Source organism: Melanotaenia boesemani, chromosome 2 (genome assembly GCF_017639745.1).
Source record: "Melanotaenia boesemani isolate fMelBoe1 chromosome 2, fMelBoe1.pri, whole genome shotgun sequence".
NCBI classification, from domain to species: domain Eukaryota; kingdom Metazoa; phylum Chordata; class Actinopteri; order Atheriniformes; family Melanotaeniidae; genus Melanotaenia; species Melanotaenia boesemani.
The window spans coordinates 4,251,754-4,279,229 of record NC_055683.1 but is presented as its reverse complement, the minus strand read 5'-3'; the positions used below and the strand labels follow the sequence as shown (position 1 = coordinate 4,279,229).

At 42.6% G+C, this 27,476-nt stretch overlaps 1 protein-coding gene and 1 long non-coding RNA gene across 2 annotated transcripts in view; one reads left to right on the top strand and one right to left on the bottom strand.

The window, feature by feature from the left end:
- LOC121651057 lies at positions 1-1,438 on the bottom strand. Its single transcript, XR_006012388.1, has 3 exons — positions 1,219-1,438; positions 407-908; positions 1-318 (listed from the first exon to the last, which is right to left on the bottom strand). It is a non-coding gene; the product is annotated as an uncharacterized LOC121651057 (long non-coding RNA).
- Positions 1,439-2,755: 1,317 nt separating this feature from the next.
- Positions 2,756-27,476, top strand: part of LOC121650940 (cytosolic phospholipase A2 beta-like) — a 45,518-nt gene continuing 20,797 nt past the window's right edge. Inside the window, exons 1-6 of the mRNA XM_042002790.1 lie at positions 2,756-2,902; positions 19,431-19,541; positions 21,593-21,735; positions 26,770-26,956; positions 27,047-27,152; positions 27,224-27,364. Of these exons, the coding sequence (XP_041858724.1) occupies positions 2,810-2,902; positions 19,431-19,541; positions 21,593-21,735; positions 26,770-26,956; positions 27,047-27,152; positions 27,224-27,364 (781 nt within the window). The 5' untranslated portion in view covers positions 2,756-2,809. The remainder of the gene's footprint in view (positions 2,903-19,430; positions 19,542-21,592; positions 21,736-26,769; positions 26,957-27,046; positions 27,153-27,223; positions 27,365-27,476) is intronic.

The following is a 27,476-nucleotide window of genomic DNA, read 5'->3' as shown; positions in this document are numbered from 1 at the left end:
ACCTCGCTGATTCCAGCATTTCAGTCTTGAGTCGGGTCTTAATGGCAGGATTGTTGTCTGTGGTGATAAACTGGATTTTGAACCCGGGATCCAGGAAGGATGCAACATCCAAAAGCTCCTTGCTCCTGGGGTCATTGTACTTGTCATTAAGGTATGCCAGGACCTTGGTTTTGAATGACCTAGTCAGGTCCGTGTCCTCTTGATCTTCAGCCAGGACTGATGTGACGACAAGGTGAAGAACTGGTTTGCGGTAGGAGATGCTCACATACTTCTCTCCAGAGAGAGCATCTGTAAAGTCCTGAGCTCTTATTTCTAAAGCTGACGTAGGAATAAAAGCCAGTGTAAGGCAAATATAGTCAACTTTTGGGATTTATAAAAAATAAACTTGAGGGGAAAATGTTCCTACCTCCAGGAAATGTGTAATGGATGTCTCAGGAGGACCCAGAAATTCAGCCCACACATGATGATAAGTTTTAAACAAAGCTTTATTTCAGCACCGGGAAGAGTGGAGGCAGGGAGGAAGCAGCTTTATGGCAGAAGTGGCAACAGGGTCCAGGCAGTGCTGTGGAATAGAATTCGGAAAGGGATCCAGTAATTGACAGCTTGGTATCCAGTCACCAAGTTAAACGGTTCAGGCAGACAATGATCAGATCTGGCAGAGACCAGTGGTCAGTCCAAAAAAAGGGTCAAAATCCAGATAGACAGAAAGCAAGCAGTGAAGTTCGACAGGGAATCAGGCAACAGGGAGTCAAGGAATCGTAGCAGGGTCGGCAACAGGGACAAGACAAGAATGCAGGATATCACACAAGGATTACTGATGACCATCTGGCAGGGAAGCAGGGACTGAGGGGAAGTTAAATAGGGTGATGAACAGCTCTTCGAGACGTTGTCATCTTTCAGTGCATGTCCTGTAATAAAAAATAACACAAGAACAGTATCATTTATAAAGTTGTGTGAAACAATGTTATGAATTTGGGAATAAACACACACTCACATTATCTCCCTGCCTTCAACTCTTCTATTCATATTTCAGTTCTTTTCTAAATTTTTGTTTTATATCTTGTACATTGTACTGTCTAAGCACCATAATTTATCTATTAATTAATCTATCATACACACACATACACACACATACACACACACACCCCCTCTCTCTGCTCACACACAATTACGAGCACACACGGATTCACATGTAAGTCACAATACTAATTTACGTACCGATGGCAAGATGTAATCGGTGCCCAAAACACTGGAGTCTTGTCTACTCATTTAGCTTTGTTGCCATCACCATATTCGATGTGTTGTCCATCGTTATGCTGACGTGGTTTTCTTCCTGTAGATCCCAGCTAGCAAGCCCATCTCTCAGGCCGGCTGCAATGTTTTCCCCCGTGTGGTGGTCCGGGAAGTAGGATGCTTGAAGGCAACGAGCTCTGAGATTTAAGTCTCTGTCAGTGTAATGCACTGTTAGACTCTGGTATGGCTCCACTGTACGGCTTGACCACAGATCAGCTGTTGTTGCAAAAAGCTCCACTGTTTTCAGTTCCGCTGCAACCTCTTGTCTTCATTTCTTATATTTCTCAGGTATAGCAATCTGGCTAAAATGTGTGAGTGACAGAATTCAGTGCCGCTTATTCATTGTGTTGATCAAAGCCGTAAACCCAGGCTTGGTCACTGTGCTAATGGGCATCATGTCTTTAGCTATGAACTTTGTTATTGCCTGAGTTATTTATGTGTGCAGCTTTGAATTTTGTTCGTAAGGAATAACACTTTCAAACAGTTCGGTCAGTGATCCCTGTCGGCTGCTATTTTGCTAACTTGAAGTAGAAGCACTGGTCACTATCGTACATGGCTTTGTGATGTTTTTTCAAGTGTTGATAAAGGTTTGTAGTGTTACCTCGTGAGGAAGCAACAGCAGACTCTGCAAAACACCCAACGTTGAGCAGCATCTTCTTTTTTAAACCCAAAATAATTCCACACAACTGACGTACTGTTCCTCTTTGGTACTAAACTTTTCTTCTGAGCCTGAGACCATTGTGCAACATGTTAAAGCGCAGCGTTGACTTCTCTCACAGCCTTTGCGGTTAGAAAATCTCATTTTGTCTTATTGCGATATCATCGCAAATGCAATTTAGTGTTCAGCCCTAGTGAAAACCATTCTTTAAATGCTTCAGATTTGAGTCTGTTACATAAGGCCAGACCACACAGTGTACAGAATTACATTACATCACCAAGCAAGAATGCTCTTCTCATTAGTGGTATGAATCACTCACTATGGTTGTAAGATAACTAAGTGTAGTTTGGAGATCAGATTTTAAGTAAATGTCACAGCACTTTGTGAAGAAAATATGCTGATTATGTTGAGGCTCTATTTAATGTTCAGCCAGGCAGCACTTTCTTCTTTTTCTTTTATTTTGTTTTTCTTTTCTATTTAAATAAGGCGAGCCCACACCATGGCAGCCAAGTGACTGGGGTGCACATGACATGGGCCCCATACCTTTGAGGAGCCATTCCTCTTTGCTGGATGTTATTCCTCTCTTTGCTTCTTCCATGAGTTTTTACTTGTCTCCACTGTGCTGTTACAAAACATTTAAGCCAGGTTTAAATTACACATCTGATTCAAATTGGAAATATTTCTCTCAGCTGGCAACACATGGAAATGATCAGCAGGCATGTGTATGTGTGTGTACTGTATGTGTGTGTGTTTAGGTATATCTGACTTCTTGTGGAACTTCTACACAGACTATTGTAGCTGCAGAGAGGCAGGCAGAACTTCTGGTTTCAAACTGAAACAGGAATTTTGTTAGTCAACATGACCGGAAGAGCAATTTGTCTTTGGCTGGTTATTTCAGGTGTTCTGCTGCAAGCAGAGGACAACATGGAGGGACATGTAATCACTTCAGAGGTGAGACAATCATTAGAAAAGACCTTGAGTGTCAATATGTTGTGTATTGTGTGCAGTGGTGGACTGTAGCTAAGTATGGACTATTCTCGTGTGCATTTTTAATTTAGAGTTTGTACTTTACTATATGTCAATGTAAGTATAGATCCAAGGTTTATTCAGATATAATATAACCAGAGATTGTATGACAAAATTCTAGTTTTAATTACTTTTATACACATAAAAAACATAATTTTAGACCAGATTACCTAACTTGTGAAGTCAGAAAAATAAAAGCCATAAAAGTCCTAAAACTGCTTTAATGTTTTTGTAGTGAATTGACAGTGAATTGACTAAAACTGAAAAATCATTCAGTATTCTTTTTGGCTCTGCAGGCCACTCATCAGCAACACAATGCTGCTTGATAGATGGTTACTGATGACGTTCTGGACAGGTTTAATCATTCCCTGCTGAACTTCATTGTTTTCAACCATGCATATCCCAGCTTGTGAAATAGTAATCTTTTAATTTGAAAAGTTTAGGATATAAAATTTTTTTTAAACTCTCTCAGGATATGCAGTGTATTCTGAGTTTTTTCACCAACATAAACATGTGTGATCATCATGGTGGGTTATGTCATATTATGACATATATATGACATATCATATAATGCTATATCTGCTTGCTCCCGCTGTTGATGGTACAGTAGTGCGTGTTGTAAAAGCAGTGCATTTTGGTGCAAAAGTTGTACACAAGCCAGGACTGTCTGGAGCAGCACCACAACACAGTTGGCCATGGTCGCGTTCATCACACTGACATCATATCCTCTAGTGGTGCAGTTACATTGTCCACACAATACCACAGACGGTGGAGGTTTCAAACCTATCCACTTTGGTACCTGGTTTCAGACATGATCAGTTTCATGGAGGCTAAGGTTTTGTGGGGATGAAAGGGTGGTTTGCTGAAATACTTTTGCAGTTTCACTGCAATTCGGCATCGTGTGGAGGGCCCCTAAGCATTCTGAGACTCGGTGTAAAAGCTGGCCTGCAAAACCTCTGCAGCCCACTTCAACAGGTTCAAGGCAGGCCTTCCACCCACTCCACCGGCGCTCAGCTACTAGGTCAGCATACTTAGCCCTCTTCCTTTCTTCTGTTTGTGCTTTCCAGGGGACAGTTAGTTCGAGTAACACCAGCTGCATGCTTGCTGTAGACATCGAAACTGTGTCTGGTTGGAGAGGCGTCGCTGCAATGGTCTCTGTAAACCTCAATTACCTTCCTAGGTCAACCAGGAGCTGCCAGACTTGCTGATGCAAGCAGCCACCCTTGGGTCTTTCTGGGGGTCTGAGACTTCGCACCTGCTTGGACAAAAGCAATTGAATACTTGGATGGGTGTTGCTGCTTGCTGATGTTAATGCCAGTACAGATGGTGTCTACTACTGCCTTCAGGACCTGATTGTGGCTCCAGTGATAATGGCCATCTCCCATAGCTTTTGGACAGCAGCTGAGTTCATGAGCTAATGATTCCCTTTTCTGGTAAAGTTAACAAAGTAAAGTCTTATCATGGTTTGCAATTTGACTACTGGTGGTGATATCACTGATAGCTTCACAGTGATGCAGTAATGGGTGTACAGAGTGAGCAGAAGGAGGCTGAACAACCTGAGGGGTTTCTAGAATCGAGATGTGTTACTGTCAATGCAGCCCTGCAATGGACTCGTGACCTGTCCAGGGTGTACCCTGTTAAAATGCTGTGTCAGGCTCCAGCTTTCCTGTGAAACCGCAATGGTCAAAGCAGTAATGCCTATTAGCTCTTCCATGCTTCTGTTAGCTGTAAATATAAACTGTTGAGGGTCCAGGCTGGACTCTAGTCAGTATATACATGACTAGATCCCTACCAGTTTTTTAAAACACAAAATAAAATATTTTCTGTCTTCAGTCTGCAGTGGAAGTAGAGGGGCTTTCTCCACCAATGATGTTCAGTTGGCTGTCCGAGACAGGTCCTCACAAATGTGCATCCCCAGGAACTTAGTACTGCTCACTCTCTCCACAGCAGCATCATTGATAGTGGGGATTGTTCAGTATAGCCTCATCTGAAATCCAGAACAATCTCCTTGTCCATAAAAGGAGATTATTAGTGTTGCACCACATGGACAGATGGCTGACCTCCTTCATGTTTGTTTCATCGTTGTTGGACATGAGACCCAGAACAGCTGTATCGTTCTCAAATGTCATGATGTGGTTGGTGCTGAATGTTGGTGTGCAGTCATGGGTCAGCAGGGTGAAGAGCAGGGGACTGAGCACACATCCCTGTGGGGCTCCTGTGCTCAGTGTAATGGTGCTTGAGGTGTTATTGCTGACCCGTACAGTTGCACAGTGAGGTGTTGAGTCCTATAGGTAGGTAGGTAGGTAGGTAGGTTGGCCGATAGGTCGATTGGATGGATGGATGGATGGATGGATGGATGCCCCGCAGCGCGTTGCCTGCTCCAGTCTCGGCTGCTCCCTATCTCAGTTGCCTCTGGTCTCGACCGCCTTGCGGCCTCAACCACTCCCTGATTTTGTCCAGCTAATATTGGTGACCTGGCTATTCCATGGGGTGACGCAAGAGGGATTCAGCACATTGAAGATGTGAGCAACCGTAGCTGGGAGACTACTGGAAGTGAAGTGGCGGAAGTAGGTTTTTTTTTGTTTTGTTTTGTTTTGTTTTGTTTTTTTTTAACAAACCTTTACTGGTTTACAAAATATATACAAACATAAGGGAAAAGTCAATATGTATATTTTACATGTGTTAGTGGCTCCTGAACACTGAGAGAAAAACATAAAGGATAACACAAAGGGTATTAAAGAACATAACAGCAAGTAGGATCTCAGTCTAGTAACATGAATAGGTCCATCAGGGAAAAAAGTGTTTGGGCATTTTTTTGTTTTCATATTAAGAAGAGATGCAAAAGCTAGCTCTAGGGACGTGGAATGTCACCTCTCTGGCGGGTAAGGAGCCTGAGCTGGTGCGCGAGGTTGAGCGGTTCCGGCTAGATATAGTTGGACTCACCTCGACGCATAGCTTGGGCTCTGGAACAACTGCCCTCGAGAGGGGCTGGACCCTCTTCCATTCTGGAGTTGCTCCCGGTGAGAGGCTCCGAGCAGGTGTAGGCCTGCTCATTGCCCCCCAACTTGGCGCCTGTACGTTGGGGTTTATCCCGGTGGACGAAAGGGTAGCCTCCCTCCGCCTTCGGGTGGGGGGACGGGTCCTGACTGTTGTTTGTGCCTATGCACCAAATAGCAGTTCAGAGTACCCACCCTTTTTGGAGTCCTTGGGGGGGGGTGTTGGAGAGCACTCCTTCTGGGGACTCCCTCGTTCTGCTGGGGGACTTCAATGCTCACGTGGGCAATGACAGCGAGACCTGGAGGGGCGTGATTGGGAGGAACGGCCCCCCTGATCTGAATCCGAGTGGTGTTTTGTTGTTGGACTTCTGTGCTCGTCATGGATTGTCCATAACGAACACCTTGTTCAGACATAAGAGTGTCCACATGTGCACTTGGCACCAGGACACTCTAGGCCGCAGTTCGATGATCGACTTTGTAGTCGTGTCGTCGGACTTGCGGCCGCATGTCCTGGACACTCGGGTGAAGAGAGGGGCGGAGCTGTCAACTGATCACCACCTGGTGGTGAGTTGGCTCAGATGGTGGGGGAGGATGCCGGTCAGGCCTGGCAGGCCCAAGCGTGTTGTGAGGGTCTGCTGGGAACGTCTGGCAGAGTCCCCTGTCAGAAGGAGTTTCAACTCCCATCTCCGGCAGAGCTTCAACCAAGTCCCGGGTGAGGCGGGGGACATTGAGTCTGAATGGGCTGTGTTCCGTGCCTCTATTGTCGAGGCGGCCAGCCGCAGCTGTGGCCGTAAGGTCGTTGGTGCCTGTCGTGGCGGTAACCCCCGAACTCGTTGGTGGACACCGACAGTAAGGGATGCCGTCAAGCTGAAGAAGGAGTCCTATCGGGCCTTTTTGGCCTGTGGGACTCCAGAGGCAGCTGATGGGTATCGGCGGGCTAAGCGGAGCGCGGCTTCGGCGGTCGCTAAGGCAAAAGCTCGGGCGTGGGAGGAGTTTGGAGAGGCCATGGAGAATGACTTCCGGACGGCTTCGAGGAGATTCTGGTCCACCATCCGGCGGCTCAGGAGGGGAAAGCAGTGCTCCGTCAACACTGTGTACAGTGGGGATGGGGGGCTGCTGACCTCGACTCGAGACGTTGTGAGGCGGTGGAGGGAATACTTCGAAGACCTCCTCAATCCCACCAACACGTCTTCTGATGAGGAAGCAGAGTCTGGGGTAGCTGGTGCTGGCTCGCCTATCTCTGGGGCTGAGGTCGCTGAGGTGGTTAAAAATCTCCTTGGTGGCAAGGCCCCGGGGGTGGATGAGGTCCGCCCAGAGTTCCTTAAGGCTCTGGATTCCGTAGGGCTGTCTTGGTTGACACGCCTCTGCGGCATCGCGTGGACATCGGGGGCAGTCCCCCTGGACTGGCAGACTGGGGTGGTGGTACCCCTCTTCAAAAAGGGGGACCGGAGGGTGTGCTCCAACTACAGGGGGATCACACTCCTCAGCCTCCCCGGTAAGGTCTATTCAGGGGTGCTGCAGAGGAGGGTCCGTCGGATAGTCGAACCTCGAATTGAGGAGGAGCAGTGTGGTTTTCGTCCCGGTCGTGGAACAGTGGACCAGCTCTACACCCTCTTTGGGGTCCTCGAGGGGGCATGGGAGTTTGCCCAACCAATCTACATGTGTTTTGTGGATTTGGAGAAGGCATTTGACCGTGTTCCCCGGGGACTCCTGTGGGGGGTACTCCGGGAGTATGGAGTGCCGGACTCGCTTGTAAGAGCTGTCGGGTCCCTGTACGACCGGTGTCAGAGCTTGGTCCGCATTGCCGGCAGTAAATCAGAATCGTTTCCAGTGCGGGTTGGACTCCGCCAAGGCTGTCCTTTGTCACCGATTCTGTTCATAACTTTTATGGATAGAATTTCTAGGCGCAGCCGAGGTGTCGAGGGGATCCGGTTTGGTGGCCTCAGGATTGGGTCTCTGCTCTTTGCAGATGACGTGGTTCTGTTGGCTTCATCGGGACGTGATCTTCAGCTCGCACTGGAGCGATTCGGAGCCGAGTGTGAAGCGGCTGGGATGAGAATCAGCACCTCCAAATCCGAGACCATGGTCCTCAGCCGGAAAAGGGTGGAGTGCTCTCTCCGGGTCTGCGATGGGGTCCTGCCCCAAGTGGAGGAGTTTACATATCTCGGGGTCTTGTTCACGAGTGAGGGAAGGATGGAGCGAGAGATCGACAGGCGGATCGGTGCGGCGTCCGCAGTGATGCGGGCTCTGCATCGGTCTGTCGTGGTGAAGAGAGAGCTGAGCCGAAAGGCAGAGCTCTCGATTTACCGGTCGATCTACGTTCCTACCCTCACCTATGGTCATGAGCTGTGGGTAATGACCGAAAGAACGAGATCTCGAATACAAGCGGCCGAAATGAGTTTCCTCCGCAGGGTGGCCGGGCTCTCCCTTAGAGATAGGGTGAGAAGCTCGGTGATCCGGGAGGGGCTCAGAGTAGAGCCGCTTCTCCTCCACATCGAGAGGAGCCAGATGAGGTGGCTCGGGCATCTGGTTAGGATGCCTCCTGGACGCCTCCCTGGTGAGGTGTTCCGGGCACGTCCCACCGGAAGGAGGCCCCGGGGCAGACCCAGGACACGCTGGACAGACTACATCTCTCGGCTGGCCTGGGAACGCCTCGGGATCCCTTCGGATGAGCTGGTGAATGTGGCCGGGGAGAGGGAAGTCTGGGTTTCCCTGCTTAGGCAGCTGCCCCCGCGACCCGACTCCGGATAAGCGGAAGAGAATGGATGGATGGATGGATGGATGGATGGATGGATGGATGGATGGATGGATGGAAGAGATTTTGAGAATGAGTTCATTCTTCCATCCGTTAACATTGCGCTTAGTTCTTGCATATTTACATCTATGAATAATGTGTTTGGCAAGCAAGATCAAGTTATTCACAATAAATTCCAAGTTCTTTTCCTTTAATATCACACCAGTTTTGATTAAGCAAATACAGTGGGTAAGAAAAGTATTCAGACCCATTTAAATTTTTCACTCTTTGTTTTATTTCAGCCATTTGCTAAAATTGAAAATGTTCATTTTATTTCACATTAATCTACACTCAGCACCCCATCTGAACAGAAAAAACAGAAATGTAGAAATTTTTACAAATTTATAAAAAAGAAAAAACAACTGAAATATCACATGGTCATAAGTATTCAGACCCTTTGCTGTGACACTCATATTTAACTTACATGCTGTTCATTTCTTCTGATCCTCCTTGAGGTGGATCTACTCCTTCATTGGAGTCCAGCTGTGTTTAATTTAACTGAATGGACTTGATTAGGAAAGGCACACACCTGTCTATGTAAGACCTTACAGCTCACAGTGCATGTCAGAGCAAATGAAAATCATGAGGTCGAAGGAACTGCCCAAGGAGCTCAGAAACAGAACTGTGGCAAGGCACAGATCTGGCCAAGGTTACAAAAGAATTTCTGCAGCCCTCAAGGTTCCTAAGAGCACAGTGGCCTCCATAATCCTTTAATGAAAGAAGTTTGGGACGACCAGAACTCTTCCTAGACCTGGCCATCCAGCCAGCCAAACTGAGCAATCGTGGGAGAAGAGCCCTGGTGAGAGAGGCAAAGAAGAACCCTGAAAAACCACTGTGGCTGATCTCCAGAGAGACAGTAGGGAGATGGGAGCAAGTTCCACAAAGTCAACTATCACTGTCGGGGCTTTATGGCAGAGTGGCCCGACGGAAGCCTCTCCTCAGTGCAAGATATACGAAAGCCCACACAGTTTGCCAAAAACCACATGAAGGACTCCCAGACTATGAGAAATAAGATTCTCTGGTCTGATGAGACCAGATTGAACTTCATGGCGTTATTTCTAAGCAGTATGTGTGGAGAAAACCAGGCACAGCTCACCACCTGCCTAATATAATCCCAACAGTGAAACATGGTGGTGGCAGCATCATGCTATGGGGGTGTTTTTCAGCTGCAGGGACAGGACGACTGGTTGCAAATTGACGGAAAGATGAATGCAACCAAGTACAGAGATATCCTGGAAGAAAACCTCTTCCAGAGTGCTCAGGACCTCAGACTGGGCCAAAGGTTCACCTTCCAACAAGACAATGACCCTAAGCACACAGCTAAAATAACAAAGGAGTGGCTTCAGAACAACTCTGTGACCCTTCTTGACCAGCCCAGCCTGACCTAAACCAAACTGAGCATCTCTGGAGAGAACTGAAAATGGCTGTCCACCAACGTTCACTGTCCAACCTAACAGAACTGGAGAGGATCTGCAAGGAAGAATGGCAGAGGATCCCCAAATACAGGTGTGAAAAACTTGTTGCATCATTCCAAAGAAGACTCATGGCTGTACTACCTCAAAAGGGTGCTTCTACTCAATACTGAGCAAAGGGTTCGCTGCCTCTGAGCCTGTTAAAGAAATAAATCAGTTTGAGATATACAGATATGAATGAAAGCATTTTTGCTACAGACATACAGAACGACAGTCTGTGTGCCACATTTTGCCAGACAGGTTTGCTCTACCAAGGGAGACATGTTATATAAATGGCTGCCCTTGATATTTTTATTATTTTTATTGTAATCTTATTTTCTTTAGTCTTGATATGTCAGTGCCAAACCTGACAGGGAGATAGAGGAAGAGAGAAACAGAAGAAGAACAAAAAGGAGAAAAGGACAGAATAAAATGTGGAAATAACAGTTGTCTAGGCTGCCTAAAATACATCACAAAAACAATATAAATTACCACAGTACGACATGATACATAAAGAAAAAAAGGGTAATGATTATATGAAAAAGTACAACAGTCATCAAGGGCACCTGTAGAGAAACGTACCAACACACAAACATAAGCAACATCTAGTCTGAAGCGGATGGAGAAAGGAACATGTTTGTGAACATGCACGTATGAGCATGAACGTGTGAACATGCGTGTGTGACCATGCAACAAGGATGAAACATGTGCTTGCAACAGGGCCATGACCATGGCGCACCCCAAAGCATCAGGGGGAGACAGGCAGGGCCCCAAAGGCCCGGCAGGTCCCCACAGCACCAAGCCCAGGACAGCCAAAGCAGAGAGAGCAGCGGTCCCACTCAGGCCAGAGCAGAGGGGCCCCCAGACCAGAGCCCCCCGGCACAACGGGGCAGGGGCACAGGGCAGCCCAGGGTGACGGTGAGCAGGCCCAGCAGGCACCGGGTGCCGCTATGCCAGCCACACGGAGGGCAGGCACCCCACAGATCCAAGGGCCACCCATCCCCCCAGTAGAGCCCTGTCCAGGAACCCGACGGAGCCTGACCACCCCAGGCAAAACCACCGCAGGCCACGCCAACCCAACACCAAGGTTAGGAAACCCAGGGACAAGAACATGGAAGGGTCCAGGGAAACTGAGAGTTAGCTAAGTGGTGTTTAATGGATGCAGATGTGGTCTCTAGACTGATGTGATCCAACAGGAGATTTCTGTACTGGTTAATATTTAGATTGTTTTTAGACTTCCAGTTCACTAGAATAGTTTTCTTTGCAATGCATAAGGCTGTAAGGATCATATGTGCTTTGTTAGTGTCCATATTGATGTCACTTAGGTCACCCAATAAAGTTTAGGACATGCAGGAACGTTACATCTGACCCATGTTGATAAATCCTCACAAACCTTGTTCCAGAAATTTTGGAGAGGTGCACGAAGCCATAAAGCGTGTAGGTAATCATCCGCTGTGTTACCTGTGTACTGTGTGCAGATATCTGAGTTATTAAGACCCATCTTGAACATCCTTTATCCAGTGTAATGCGTTCTATGGAGGACTTTGTATTGTATGAGTTGTAAATTTGGGCTATCTATCATATTAAAGGCATTAAGACATATTTGTAGCCGAAATGGTTGGCTAGGATTGATGGATAAATCTATCTCCCTTTTTGAAGTAGGAAGTGAATTTGAATCATCTATTTTTGACATTAATCTGTATATTTTTGAGAGTAACTTTGGGGTACAAAGGTCCATAAAATCTGCTACCATTGGAGGAAGTTCCAGGTCTGTTTGGTGAAGGGGGAATTTTGTGTGTATTATGGTTTTGAGTTGTTGATATTCTAAGAATCTGTTCCTGATTCTTGTATTGTATTAAAAGATAAAATGTTTCTGTTATTGATAATATGTTCAAAGTATTAAATTCCTTTGCTAATCCATTGGTTAAAATTGAACATATTTTTGTTTAGTATAATATCAGGATTGCTCCAGAAGAGTGACGCTTATTGTTGGGCGTTTATAAAAAATATGAAACAAATTGCGTTCAATATGGACCGTCCCTATTGAACTAATAAAATGTTGGGAGGAGACGTTCAGTTGTCAAATAATTAACAATTCTGTATTTTACAGGACGGTTAGCAACCCTACCGCTGGCTTGAGCTACAACTGCTTTGCTGGCTAACAGTACTCAACCAATTGTTAAACCTGTTAGCACCTGCTGCTAAATCAAATTGCATTCTCAAAAAGTGCTGTCACATGTCTAATATATCTGTTTAATCTTCATCATCACCAGACTAATACCTTACTTTACAGTATAAATGCACAATAAATTCCTTGTCCTTGCGCTGCTGCTTCATCAGCCGTCTTTTTTAATTTTATTTTTTTTATTTATTTATTTATTTATTTATTTATTTTGCCCCAGATGGATAGTTCCTCTTCATAACGAAGCCCATAAACCACTCACTGAAACAACCTTCTTCTGTAGGGGGCCCCCTAGTGGTGGGAGGCTCTAAGTGGTCGCTTAGTCTGCATAGTAGCAAAACCAGCTCTGTCTGTGGCTAACTGATTTGATGCAGCTGATACAGTTAGAGAAAATAAAATACTCGCTTAGGAGGTCTAGAGATAATTTTTTCTCTCTATAGAGCCAGATTTTGGAGGATATAGGTATGTTTAAAACCCTGTCCGAGACCCTTTTGCATTTCACAAACTCACCATTTTCTATTATTTATTTCGGAAAACTTTTAAGTATGTTGCATGTCAGTTATTTCTCTCTACTTTGTTTAACCATTAACTTATTTGTTTTTGTAGTTTAACTTTTTATTAATTTTTTTTGTTTTTATTATTATTTTTTTTTCTTCTAAGATCCCAACTCTGAAGTCCATTTACTTCTAACTAATTGTGCTTAAAAATAGTTAGTGCCTACAGGTAAAATCTGAGACTTCAGATATGATTTAATGTGGCCTTGTATTGATGCACTACGTGATTATATCTCTTAGGGCATCGGCCCAACCTCTGGCCTTCTGTCCTAATGAAGGACGGACAGGATGTTTAGTGAGGGATGCAATCTTTAGACATTATTTTTGACAGGTTCTTTTCTGCTTATGCAGGGATGACTGACAGGAAGATTGATTATTGTATGTATGTTTGTTATAGAATTTGTTTGGGGGTTTGTTTCATGGGGACGGGTTAATGTTATGTTTTATTCTTGCTTTACTATGCTAAAAAACATAATAGTATGCATATTTAAACCACTTTATTGTTACGTTCCCTTTGGCTAGGGACAAGGTAAAGGCAACAAATGACAAATGTCCGGAGTCCGGAGATTTGTAAAAGGAATATCAATTTTATTCCAGCACAAAATATATAAACCAAAACACAGAAATATTCACAAAATACCAACCTAGATGACTCCAAATGCGTCTCCTAATGAGAGCGTCAATTACTAAACAGGTTAACATAAATCAATACACAAACCAAAAACTCCGCCACAACAAAAGCGGTTAAACTAACAGAGAGAGTCTTTTCACCAGAACCAAGAACGTAATCTGGAAAGCTCAGCACAATCGAATCCAATATTAATTATGTTTACCAACCAAATTCTCCACTATTCACAAACAAAGCCACCCTGGCACACTGGTGTCATACAACCACACAGCCGCCCTGACAGGTTGTTTCTGAGCAGCTTTTGTAGCAGAGGAGTTCTTCCGGGTCGCCATTGTTGCTTTGTCCGGGTGCGTAGCCGTCCAATCCGGACATCAGAGGGAGGGGACGTGGCCTTGGAGCATTAGCCAATCCTCGTCTTGCTCTGGCACAGCAGATTTGCATAGTTCTCATAGGTGTACAGGCCTGGGGCCGTAACATTTATCACTGTAAGGGTTAAACAAGTCATGTGCAAAATACAAAAATAAGTATATGCACACAATAAAAAGTTCTATTATTTGATCACCTGTTAGGTTTTACCACATCTTCTTCTTGAAATCCACCTTGTAATCCTACCCTCTGTTGGGATCAGGACAATCCTGTTTTTTTGGATCAAAGTGATCTGGATACTCAGAAGTTTTGAACAACCCAAACTGAGGGTTTTATCCAGATAAAAACCAGGACTGGATTATGTGATTCAAGCCGATTTTGAAATCTGGATTTCCCTTTTGAACAACACTTTTTCGAGATTTGATCCTATCCAATAACCAAAATCCGGTCGGATTACGTTTGAACACCCGGGCCTTAGTGTTTATTCTTGTTTTGTTTCTTTTCAATAAATCTTCCTTTTTTTTAATCTTCTATCTCTCTGGGTGAGGTTCTGGGGGGGGCGGGTGTTTTTTTTACCTTTTCTTAAGTTTATTTTTTGTTTTTTCTTTTGTTTTTCTTTTCTACATCTTATAAAACTGAAACAATGAGAATGTTAAACAAACGGTTAACGGTGAAGTCCGTGCTAAACTTAAAGCACAGACAGGCGCCTATAACTCAGGTGACTTGGATGCGTACAGGAAGTTCAGGTACACGCTCTGGAAGCTATATGTAGTGCAAAGAGACAGTACAGGGACAAAGTACAGTCTTACTACAAGGGCTCCAGCAGCAGGAACATGTGGGCCGGATTAAAAACTCTTACTGACTACAAAAAGAAGACCAGCAGTACTGAGATGATGTCTGTGTTTCTGCCTGAAGATCTGAATACCTTCATGCCCGCTTTGAGAGCACCTCTACAGATACAGAGGTACAAAAGGCTCAGGAGGACCACTGCCCACCTGTGATAACCAGGGCAGACATGTGCAGAACTTTAAAAAGCATAAACACACATAAGGCTACTGGACCTGACGGCATCCCCGGCAGAGCTCTCAAGGTGTGTGCAGACCAGCTGGCAGATGTCTTTCAGACATTTTCAATATGTCACTGCTCCAGTCTGTAGTCCCCACATGCTTAAAGAAGACCATCACTGTCCCTGTCCCCAAGAAAACCAAAATCCTTTCCTTGAACGACTACCGCCCAGTAGCCCTCACTTCCACCATCATGAAGTGCTTTGAGCAGTTAGTAAAATCATTCATCACTTCCTCCATCCCGGACTCATTAGACCCACTTCAGTTTGCCTACAGGCCCGACAGGTCAACTGAAGATGCCTTCGCCTTCAGGCTCCACACTGCCCTTTCCCATCTGGACCAGAGGGACACATATGTGAGAATGCTGTTTATTGACTACAGCTCTGCATTTAACACTATTGTGCCCTCCAAACTCGTCACCAAGCTCAGCAACCTCGGGCTCAACAGTTCCCTCTGTGACTGGATCCTAAACTTCTTGACAGGCAGACCACAGGCGGTGCGGATGGGCAGCACCACATCCTCCACCCTGACTCTGAACACCGGCGCCCCCCATGGCTGTGTGCTTAGTCCTCTGCTGTACTACTTCACGCATGATTGCGTAGCCACCCACAGCTCCAATACCATCATTAAATTAGCTGACGATATGACCGTCATTGGCCTCATCACCGGTAATGATGAGACGACCTACAGAGGCCTGACATCTTGGTGCCAGGACAACAATCTCTATCTTAACGTCAGCAAAACTAAGGAACTGATTGTGGACTTCAGGAGGAGGCAGAGGGAGGAACACGCCCCCCTTTCCATCAACGGGGCTACAGTGGAAAGAGTCAACAGCTTCAGGTTCCTTGGGGTTCACATCAGTGAGGACCTCACCTGGACTCATCACACTGACTTTATTACAAAGTCAGCCAGACAGAGGCTCTTCTTCCTCCGCAGGCAATGGAGGCTCAACATGGACTCAAGGATACTCTGCAACTTTTATAGATGCACCATAGAGAGTATCCTGACAGGCTGCATCACCTCCTGGTACAGCAGCTGCACCGCCCTCCACCACAAGGCTCTACAGAGGGTGATGAAAACTGCTCAGCACATCACCGGGACGGTCCTGCCATCCATGGAGGACCTCTACACCCAAAGCCACCAAAATCATTAAGAACCCCACCCACCCCAGTCACAAACTGTTTTGTCTGCTACCGTCTGGCTGACGGTTTGGCAGCATTCAGGCCCTTACCAGCAGCTCATGGACAACTTCATATCGCAGGCCATAAGACTTCTAAATGCTGTCATCAGCTACGCCACCTTTAAATAACATCAATTTTTTTATTGCTTATTATATATTTTATTGTATAACTTATTTTTATTATTCTTGCTTTTTGTGTTAGACTATTTTTATTGTGGTTTATATTCTTTATACTATTGTTAGGAGAGCCTGGGATCTAAGAATTTCACTGCCAATTGTTAATGTAATTGTTATGCAATGACAAAAAATTAATTCAAATGTTCACACAAATGTAACACAAGTTGGCCTATGTATAGGCTGTCATGTCTCAATGTTTCCAAAAAAAACACTTTTACAGGCACAGTCCACTTTATCCAAGTCTAATTGTAATCCAGTTAATTCAAATCCATTATATGATCCACATTAGTCAAATTTAAAAATGACTGCATATAAATCAATTCATAGAAGTTATTATCTAACTATAACCAACAGATTGCATCAAATCTTTTCTTTGATTCAATCCTCCATCCTGAGTTGCATAAGGATTCAGTGGGGGGTATAAACTCAGCCATCTACCTGGTTAGGGGTGAAGAGGACAGGAAAGAGGGGTCAACAAGCACCATAACTCTAAACCAGGGATTCCTGCTGAGAAAGAAGTACAAATGAATGACAACAACAATAAACATAAATAAAAAAAATGGAGGAGCCCAGTTAGCCCCTTAAGCCAAACTAGGAGCTGGTTCCACATAGAGGAGTTCAGCCTCCTATTACATAAATATGTGAGGAACTCAGCAAAAATGCTTTTTCTGTTCTTCCCAAAAAAATTGTTAAAAAGCTAAAAAAAAAACACAACTGTAAAAGTATTTTTGTTTTTAGTATTTAATTTAATTTCACCTGAGTGTTGTGTGTACTCCGCTCATATGTTTAAAACAACGTTATTATAGTTAACGAAAACTAACGAAAAAACGAAAACTAAAATTAAAGAAACATTCTCGTTAACTGAAATAAAAATAAAAACGAGAGTTTTTAAAAAAACGAAAACTAACTGAAACTGTATTGTGTGTTTACAAAACGAACTAAAACGAACTAAAATTAAAGCAAAAATGTCCTTCGTTTTCGTTTTTTGTAAATTTATTTCATAAATAAGCCCTTGGGGTTGATATGAAATCTGTTTGCTTCGCTCTGCCGGATTTACGCCAGGTGTCTGCGTCGTACGGCACCTGAAGGTCCGTGACGTCACGTGTCAACAGCGTGTCTGCCCGCGCCGCTAGCGTGATGCTACGGAGAAAGTTAGGAGAAAGCGAGGAGAGTCCTGTTTGGGATTTCTTACGTTGTGACCATGTCAAAGATAAAGTGTCTTGTAGAAGAAGCAGGTGGTTCAATATGTGGAAGAGAAAAAAACACGAATCTGAAAATCCATTTGAAAAGCTGCACGAGAAGGTTAACCAGGAATCCCTGGACCAGGTAGCCTTTCTGCCCCCCTCCCCGGGAACTAGTATAGAAGGCAAGGCTGTTTATATGTATAGCACATTTCATGTACAGGACAAATCAAAGTGCTTTACATAAAACAAAAGCATTACAGACATTAAGAAATTATAAAAGACAGCAACACATAGCAAGAATCACAATAAAATCATAAATTACATTAAAATGATTAAAATCAAGATAAGTTAAAAAGCTAACGTGCAGATTTCATGCATAGACTCGTGAGAAAAGAAATGTTTTTAACCTGGATTTAAAAATGTCTACATTTGGTGAAAGTTTAATCTCCACTGGCAGTTTGTTCCACTTGTTTGCAGCATAACAGCTAAATGCTGCTTCTCCATGTTTAGTCTGGACTCTGGTCTGGACTCTGGTCTGGTCTGGACTCTGGTCTGGACTCTGGTCTGGACTAGTTGACCAGAGTCTTTGGATCTAAGAGCTCTGCTAGGTTTATATTCTCTGAACATATCACAGATGTATTCTGGGCCTAAACCATTCTGGGATTTGTAAACAAGCAGAAGGGTGTTAAAATCTATTCTGTGACTGACTGGAAGCCAGTGTAAAGATTTCAAAACTGGTGTGATGTGTTCAGATCTCTTAGTCCTGGTTAAAACTCCAGCAGCAGTGTTCTGGATGAGCTGCAGATGTTTAATGCTCTTTTTAGGAAGTCCTGTTAAAGACCATTACAGTAATCCAGTCTACTGGAGATGAATGCATGGATGAGTTTCTCCTGGTCTTTCTGGGAGACTAAACTTTAAAATATTTACTGCTTTCATGTCCAGTATAACATGAGGTTCTGTTCTGTTAAACAGATGCAGTGATTTGTTCTAAAGCTCCTGCACCTTAAGTGCAATTCTTTATGTAGTTAATTATTAATTGTTTCAATGAACGAAATAAACCCCTGGTCTAGAGTTTGTTGGGTTTTTCAGGTTGTTCATGATTAGTCAGATTGAGCTCCTTTAGACTCCTGGCTGTCATGGACTGTAAACTGTCTCTTGAATGGATTCATGTTGTTATATTGATGTGTGTCTTTAGTATGTTGGTTATGTTGAGTTTTAGCTAGCACACTATCTCAGAAGCAGCATTGCACACATTTTTTTTTTTACTTAAGGCTTCTATCTTATGGGCTGTTGTATTTGATTTGTCTTTGGCTGTTCATGTTTTCTCCTGATACAGTTTTTAAAAATTGTATCTTAAGTTTTTATTATACGGTGCTTATTCTGATTATTTTGAATTTTTCACCTGGCAAACACTCTAATTTAGAAAAAACAAACAAAAAACTAAAACTAACACTAAAACTAATAAAAACTAAACTAAAACTAAGCATTTTTAAAAAACGAAAACTAATAAAAACTAGAAAATGTGCTCTAAAAACTAATTAAAACTAACTGAATTTGAAAAGAAAAAGTCAAAACAAAATAAAAACTAAAACTAATAAAAAATCCAAAACTATTATAACCTTGGTTTAAAACCATGTCTCTGTCTTGGAAAAGAGAGGCTGTTGTCTAAAAAGATAAAAAAAAAATTAATCAATTAAAATATAAAATAATATTGCTTCAGGTACAGGAATAATTCCAAAATTCCTAAATTCCAAAGGCTTTGGTCTCCATTATGTGGGTAAACAGATAAAAGCATATATTAAAAGATTTCTCATGACTACCTCAACAGTAAATCTCAGTAAAATTTCAAAGGTTTTTCTTTTGCGAACTTTTTACAGAAACCTGTCCGTCAGTCCAGGTCTCTTTGCGATGGAGAACAGCAATATGTAAACGTCAGGAAACAGGCAGTTCAGCAGGCACTCAACAGTCTGGAAATCAACTGTACTCTGGTAAGTAGGAAACACAAATACTTCCACTTTTCTTTAAAAAAAAATAACATAACATTTTATATATATATATATATATAGCTCTTTGACAGTAAATAAATAAAATGTGTTTACTAATACTGGGACAGTTATATTTTCAGTTTTGGATCTTTTTTTATTTATTGTTTTATTTTTGTTAATGTACACTCACTGTCCACTTCATCAGTTCCACCTGTTCAAGCTCTCGTCAACACAAATATCTAATTAGCCAATCACATGGCAACAACTCATCACATTTAGTCATGTAGACATGCTCAAAATGACTTGCTGAAGATGACAGAAAGTGAAATAAGTAGGGCTGTCAAATGTTTAAATTTTTACAAATTAATTAATCATGATTAATCACCATTTCTATGCCTGAAATATACCAGTTTTTGCTGTATTGTATTAACAGAAAGAGCCGGTGCTAAAAATATTGAATGTTAACTGGTTTTCACCTGGGTTTTTCTTCACTTTTTTACATTAAATAATCACTTAACCTAATTTACTTACTGTAATAATAATGTAAAAAAAGGTCTCCCTTTTCCTCGTCAGTGGTCCTGCCTGGACCCCCATCAAAAACCAAAACAAAAATAATAATTTAGGGTCAATATGTGACGGTGTGTGAGCTGAATGATAAATGTAAAAAGAGAGATGGTACTTGAGACAGAAAAGCAGATCACCAACAGGTGTCATGGTTCACAACAACAGGAGAGGGAGGAGGAGCCACAGAGGACCACAAAGCGTCTAGAGCAGCCATGTTTGTGCAAAGCTGCAGGAAAAGATTTTTTTTACAAAAGCAGGAGAAGTGTGAGTGTTGAATCCTTTCAATGGAGAAGTGTGGGCGTTAAAATACCCTGATCCTCCACATGTGCAACGTTCTCAAATCCATACATGAGCCACCTGGCCACCGTCATCATGGGCTTATCATGCTGTGAATAAATTATTGGTCTTAATGTGTTATTTTTGACACCCTCACAAATAAGCGCTGCTTCCAACCAAGACATGCAGAATAGCATCCCTGAACACACAACACGTCCAACCTTGAAGCAGATGGGCTACTGCAGCAGAAGACACACCGGGTGCCCCCTGTCAGCTAAGAACAGGAAACTGAGGCTACAATTCACACACACTCACCAACACTGGACAATAGAAGATGGAGAAACATTGCTGGTCTGATGAGTCTCTCAGCTCCACATTCAGATGCTAGACTCAGAATTTGGTGGAAGCATCATGAAAACATGGATCAGGCTGCTGCTGGTGTAATGGTGGGGGGATATTTTCTTGGCCCACTTTAGACCTCTTAGTACCAACGTTGCCTGGTTTAACCAGCACAGTCTACCTGAGTATTGTTGCTGACCATGTCCATCCCTTTATGACCACAGTGTAGCATCTTCTGATGCTACTTCCAGCAGGATAATGCACCATGTCACAAAGCTCAGATCATCTCCAGCTGCTTTCTAGAACATGACGATGAGTTCACTGGACTCCAACGGCCTCCACAGCCACCAGATCTCAGTCCAGTAGAGCAGCTTTGAGACGTGGAGGAACAGGAGATTCTCATCATGGATGCAGCCGAAAAACCTGCAGCAACTGTGTGATGTTGTCATGTTGATATGGAGCAAACCTCAGAGGAAGGTTTCCACCACCTGCTTCCATCACACCAAGAATTAGCAGTTCTGAAGAAGAAAGGGGGTTCAGCCTGGTGCTAGCAGGATGGACCTGAAAAAATGGCTGAAGAGTGTATATTTAGACTTGAGAAATTTCTGTACATCACTATTTACATAATTCAACCAAGCATCCATAATTCATTCATTAAGAATCTTCAGATGTGTTGGAGGTACATTTCCTACACATTCATTTATATTGAGTTGCTTATCTAATTTTAAATACTCCCACTGCCTATAATTTACTGGTTCTATTGCTGGGGGTCAATAACAAGAATTTTTCAGGTAAGAAAATGAACCCCCAAAAACTTCAACTGACTTTAAAAACACTGTTACTGCTAATGAAATTTACTGCCTCTTTCTGTGCAGGATTCAGTTCCCCACATCACCTTGTTAGCCTCTGGTGGGGGTCAGAGGGCAGCTGTGGGTCTGGTGGGTTCCCTGTATCAGATGGAGAAGGAAGGTCTGCTGGACACTCTGCTCTACATGGGAGGAGTTTCAGGGTCAACATGGTAACAATAAGTACTTTAAAAGAACGATTCTGTACATCAATGACAGTAGAACTTTAAAAAAAAACAAAGCACAAAAAAACACCTTTTATTAAAGGAGTCATCACCTGGAAGTGGCACTTTTTTAAGTTAAAACATGTGTATTGGTGTTAAACCGAACTGTTAACTTCTCTGAAAGCCTTTCTTTTGAAGACGGTCAAGTTTTTCCATCTGGGCCCTGTGTTCACAGCAGAACCGCCAACAACGGTAAACTCTTGCAAACACGTGATTTTAATTTGCTCCTGTGATTTTATCATCCCAGGAGGCTATTTGAATAAGCCAGCCCCTCTTCCACACCTATCACCTACTCAGCCTGCCGCAGTCGCCGTTATCAACACGTGGAAATGGCGCTCCTACGTCAACTGCTCGGTTGTCAGTTGCCAAAACCAACATCAAAATGTTTTTAGTCTCCCTGTAGCAGCGACCAAAGTACCAGGGACAAATGGATTAAATTAATTTTTGGTAATAATGTACCTGCATCTCCACGTTCTATTTGCACCTGAATGTTTTTAAGTAATAATAATAATAATAATAAAATTAAAGGAACAATACAATAAATAAAAATGTGATTATTATACATCCAAACTAATGATAATTGTGAATATAAGTTTTTATATATAATTCACACCTGCATGAGGCAGAAACGCCTTAACAATGTGCAGTTTGTCACATACATGAAGAAAGAGTTGACGCCTTGAACAGGAAGATACTCTGCCAGGAATTTATCTCTGCCAATGATCGCAGACAACATGTGTTTGGAAACTTTGGATGAGTTCATTATGTTGGCCCTTCTGTGGTCTTGTTGTTCACTTTTAATATACAAAAAAATTCAATGGTTCTGTGTTACACTTATTTAGAATAAAATTTAATACTTGACTACTTACACTGAATAATGTACATTTTATTCCATTTCTTCCCACCTGTGATGCCAGTTTAACCTGCCCACCATTGGGTGGTGCTATATAAATGATAATATTCCATAAATACGTGTAAAATTGGTGGTACTGGGATGGTGTGAAGTTGACTTTTTACTACTTATTACTACTTACTACTTACTTTTTACTACATGCTTTACAACCAGTCAAACCAAAAAGGGAAACATTAAGCTTATAAGTAGCAACAGAAAACTAGTAGAACTACAAGAAAACACAGTGAGCTTAAAGATTACTTTTATTTAAAAAAAAAAAAAAAAACTTCTGTCCCCCCCCCCACCTTTGAAATCAAAACTTTGTCCCTGCATGTGGTTCCCACTTTTTCAGCAGGGCGACAAAAATAATGTCAAGCCCCCAAATCTCACTATCACATGCAAAGGTGGTGCAAAGGCCAATTGAAATGCAATTTTTTTTCTTATTCTTCTCAAAAATCTTGCTAATTTTGGGGGGTCTGAACATGCCCAAAAACCTACCATTTTTGGCGTACTCCCCAAAAATGATTCAGAAAAATCTGATGTTTTGGGGTGCTCTGGACTGTTCAGGCAAAATTACATGACAGTTCCACCTATTTTTGAAGCCCCTTCACTGCCTTTCATCAATCTTTGTAAAACTTGATCAAGATATTCTACATGCTCGGGAATACAAAAAAGCCTCCGGGAACAATGCCCTTAACCCAACAGGAAGTCGGCCATTTTGGGTCAGATTTGCCATTTTGGTGTTTTACTGCTGTCTGCCATCAAAATTGGTCAGTATGTTCAGAGGGCCCGACTGTGAATAATCATCATTTTTATGATCTTCTCTCTGTCTGATCTCATGTCTGCTGTCATTTCTGCAGACGTAACACTGACACGCCGATAGTGTACGCGCAATCAATCAAAACATTGACAGCACAGGTGGGCAGCTGTTCTGCAGCGCATGCAACTTTTGGGTATTAAAAACTTAATCAAAAAGGACTAGTATAAGAGCAGCGAAATGTCTGTGGTATAAAAATGCAAGACACTGGCTCCACCACATCCACCTTCATCCACTTTAAAACACACCTGGAGAGGTTAGCCACTGTAAGATGAAGCTAATGTTAGCATCCATGCTAGAAACAAGCTTGGAATCATAGCTGTGTAAATGTTAGCTTGTTACTTTTGTACTAAAACAATGTTAACTCTGTCAGATTGGCTCCACTGAATGTGTTCAGAAGAAGAATGACACATTTACTGAACTCAGTTTCCATAAACTGTGACTTAGCCATGATTATGTTAAACTGGGACCAAACTGGGATCAGACCCGCTGTAAACAATGTGGTTTTACTGGGTTTATTTTTAGAAAAGTACAGCTGTTGCTGATTTAGGAATGTAAGAAATATTTATTGGGCCTGCAAGTACTGGATCTAAATTCAATAAAAATTTGAAAACTTGCTACAGTCCTGCAGATTTTACATTTCCCTACTGCAATACCCTGGAGTCAAATTATTAATGGGTCATTGAGAGGCTTGTGCAGAACTTGACAACAAGCTGTCATTGGGATCAGGTGTGTTGCAGCAGGGAAATGTCTAAAACCAGCAGGAAAGTTGGTGATCCTGCACTAAAGTGCATCATATTGGCCATCCTCTATACATTCAGGTAAAAATGCTATGAACTGCAGTATTACTACTTTACATTATATTTTGTGGGTCCAGATAGATTTAGGTTTACATTATAAACACTTGGATACATTATGCTAAGAACATATGTACTAATCTGAATAAATTTCCATGTTTATCTACAGGTTTTCCAAATTCAGTGAAGCAAAGAAATCAAGAGGAGAGGGACAGAACATTTGTCAGATCAGTGCTTTTACTAAATGCTAGTAGATAAAGGCTGAGTATGGATTTTACATTCCTTGGAAATTGTAATGCAGTCCTCTAAGCAGACCAGACGGCAGGCCTTGCATAACAGATTTCTCATTACAACTAAAAGTGACTTGCGACTTGACTTGAGTCAAAGACTTGAGACTTACCTTGGTATTGAAAAGAATGACTTGTGACCAACTTGTCTATGAGGCTATGATGCTAACCACAACAACCCCATACAGCCCCCCTTTTTTTAAACATCACTCCGCATAAATCATTTAAATGAAAATTTTGTGTTGTAGAAAGGAAATTTCCATAAATACAGATATTCACTTTGTTCAGGTATCAAATTACTTCCATACAACTTTAGTGAAGGATGAGAGCAAATTTCTTTAACACCAAAACAGAGTTTGGACCAAACTGTAAGTAAATCTGCTCTTGCATGTTGTAAGCCAACATCAAATATTACATACATAGCAGGATTTTGTCCTGATATTTTACTGAAGGAACAACTGACCTATGGGTGTAAAACTCTGGCCCACAGTGGCAATAAGTCAATTAATTGCACGGTAAGAAAAAATTAGCGATGTGAGTTTGCCAGTGATAATTTTTTATTTATTTTATTTTTTTCTATCTTACTTTACCATAGACCAGGGCTATTCAATTCGGTCCTACGAGGGCCGCAATCCAGCAGGTTTTCCATGTATCCCTGCTTCAGCACACATGCATCAAATTAAATGGATCTAACAGCCAATCAAGTTCTGCACAATGACTAATTAATTTGAGTCATTTGAGTTGCCATAGACTGTACCATGTCACTCCGTCATCCCTCTGGTGTCATACTTGACAGCAGCATGTTGCAGCACAGGACCGTAGTGAACCACTTAACCCATGAGAACCCGACGTGACATATTTGTCATATACAGTTTCTGAGACATTTTGCTTCAATTTATTGGTATAAACTTTGCTCAAAATCCTGTTGAACACAATCTGATACTTGTCTTCTGTCCCCTAATAGATACCCAAAAGCAGAAAACCACACTATAATATTTTTAATATATCGCATGGTAATAAATGGTAGATAGCCCACTCTCACGCATCGGCCATGAGACTCACGCATGTGAGTGGCTTCTCACGCTCTGGCGCTAAACCTCCGATTTCTCATGCTGAAATACACATCAAGAGCAATGCCGGCTAATCGAGAGGTTGAGGTCAAGATCAGTCTGACACGCTGCGATGAGGGGAGATATTTCAGCTTCACAAACAGCAACGATGCACAGCATTTTTTTTTTCCTAATTTTTTTAAATAAAATGGTGCTAACTGGCAGTTTCACCGGTTTGCCCTGTCTGAGTCCATGTTAAATGTTTGTTTTATACATATATATATTCTGAAGGGCAATTTTGTTTATAGAAAAGAGACTTTGTTGTGTTTGGTTTTCATTCATTGTTAATGAGACTGAGAGTCCGTTGTAATTATTGTTTTGTTGTGTTATTTAAAATTTCGTGCAGTTCCAGTGTAAAATGTTCTTTAGAAATGAAAGTTTATTGATATTTGAAAGGGTGTATTTGCATTATTACGGCATTGTCATTATATTAGTTGAAAATTATCTCAAAATGACAACACATGACAGCGTTGCGTTTTGTTATCGCTTATCGCAATCATATGTGAGAAAATCTATCGCACAGCAAAATTTGTTATTGCAACCGGCCTAGCCAATGTCCTGATGGTTTTAGATTTTTTCCCAATTCAACACCATCCATCCACCCACCCACTACCTACCTACCTACTTACCTATCTAGGGTCGGGCTGTGGGAGCAGTAGCCTAAACAGAGAAGCCAAGGCTTCCCTCTTTCCAGCCACTGCTTCCAGCTTGTCTGAAGGAATCCTGAGGCATTCCAAGGCCAGCTAAGTGACATAATCTCTCCAAAAACATGTCATCAAATTTTGCATAATGACCCATTCATTCATTCAGTCAGGTGTTTTGAGGCAGGGGAACATCTGAAACCAGCACCAGCAAGGACTGGACATTAACACCCTTGATGTAGCTGGTAAAAATATTGAAAACCTGGCTTCCACAGCAAATAAAGAAGTAGAAAGAGAATGAGAAAAATTAGAACAGACAAATCTTTTCTTTAAAATTTTGTTTATTTTATACACAACTTTCATAATGTTTTCTTCTTTAAGTCTGTTATGAATGACCTTGATCCATGTGCACCTGTCTACCTTACTCTCCTCTGAAATAGGTCCATGGCCTCCTTGTACAGTGACCCTCAGTGGAGCTCCAACATGGACGAAGCCGTGGCCAGGCTGTCTGGCCCTGGGGTGGAGCTGGAGCAGGCTCTGGCATGGTTGGGCGAGAGAGCAAAAGAGGAGCACTTCTCCCTCACCGATGTCTGGGGGGTCTTCACCTCTGCTGGCATCATGAAACAGGTAGCAGGCATATGCACCCACTTAGTCATTTTTATTTCAATGTAAAACAGTTAAAGAGTACTTCATGGAAACTATACGTCATGTCATCAGATGGATCGTCGACATCTTTCAGATGAAGCCAGTAGGAATGCCACCAATCCGTATCCCATCTATTGTGCCATAGAGAAGCTCTGCTACGCAGATGGGCCTTTACACGGTATACACGTTAATATACATAAGTGGGTTATCGATTTATGTATAGAGTAAAACTGATATTTTGTCTCTTAGGGAAATGGTTTGAGGTGAGCCCTCATGAGGCAGGATTCACAGACTTGGGAGTCTTTGTGGAAACTTCCCTCTTGGGAAGCAAATTCCAGAATGGAGAGTTGCTGGAGAAAAAGCAAGAGATGGATATGATCAAACTACAAGGTGTGTGTTTGCATCCAGAGTAGCTTTGATGACCAGTGTGAAAGGTGATAAAAAACAGGCTAAAATTTGCAAAGTGCAGAAGATTTCATTAAAAAAAAGAAGCCTTTCCAGT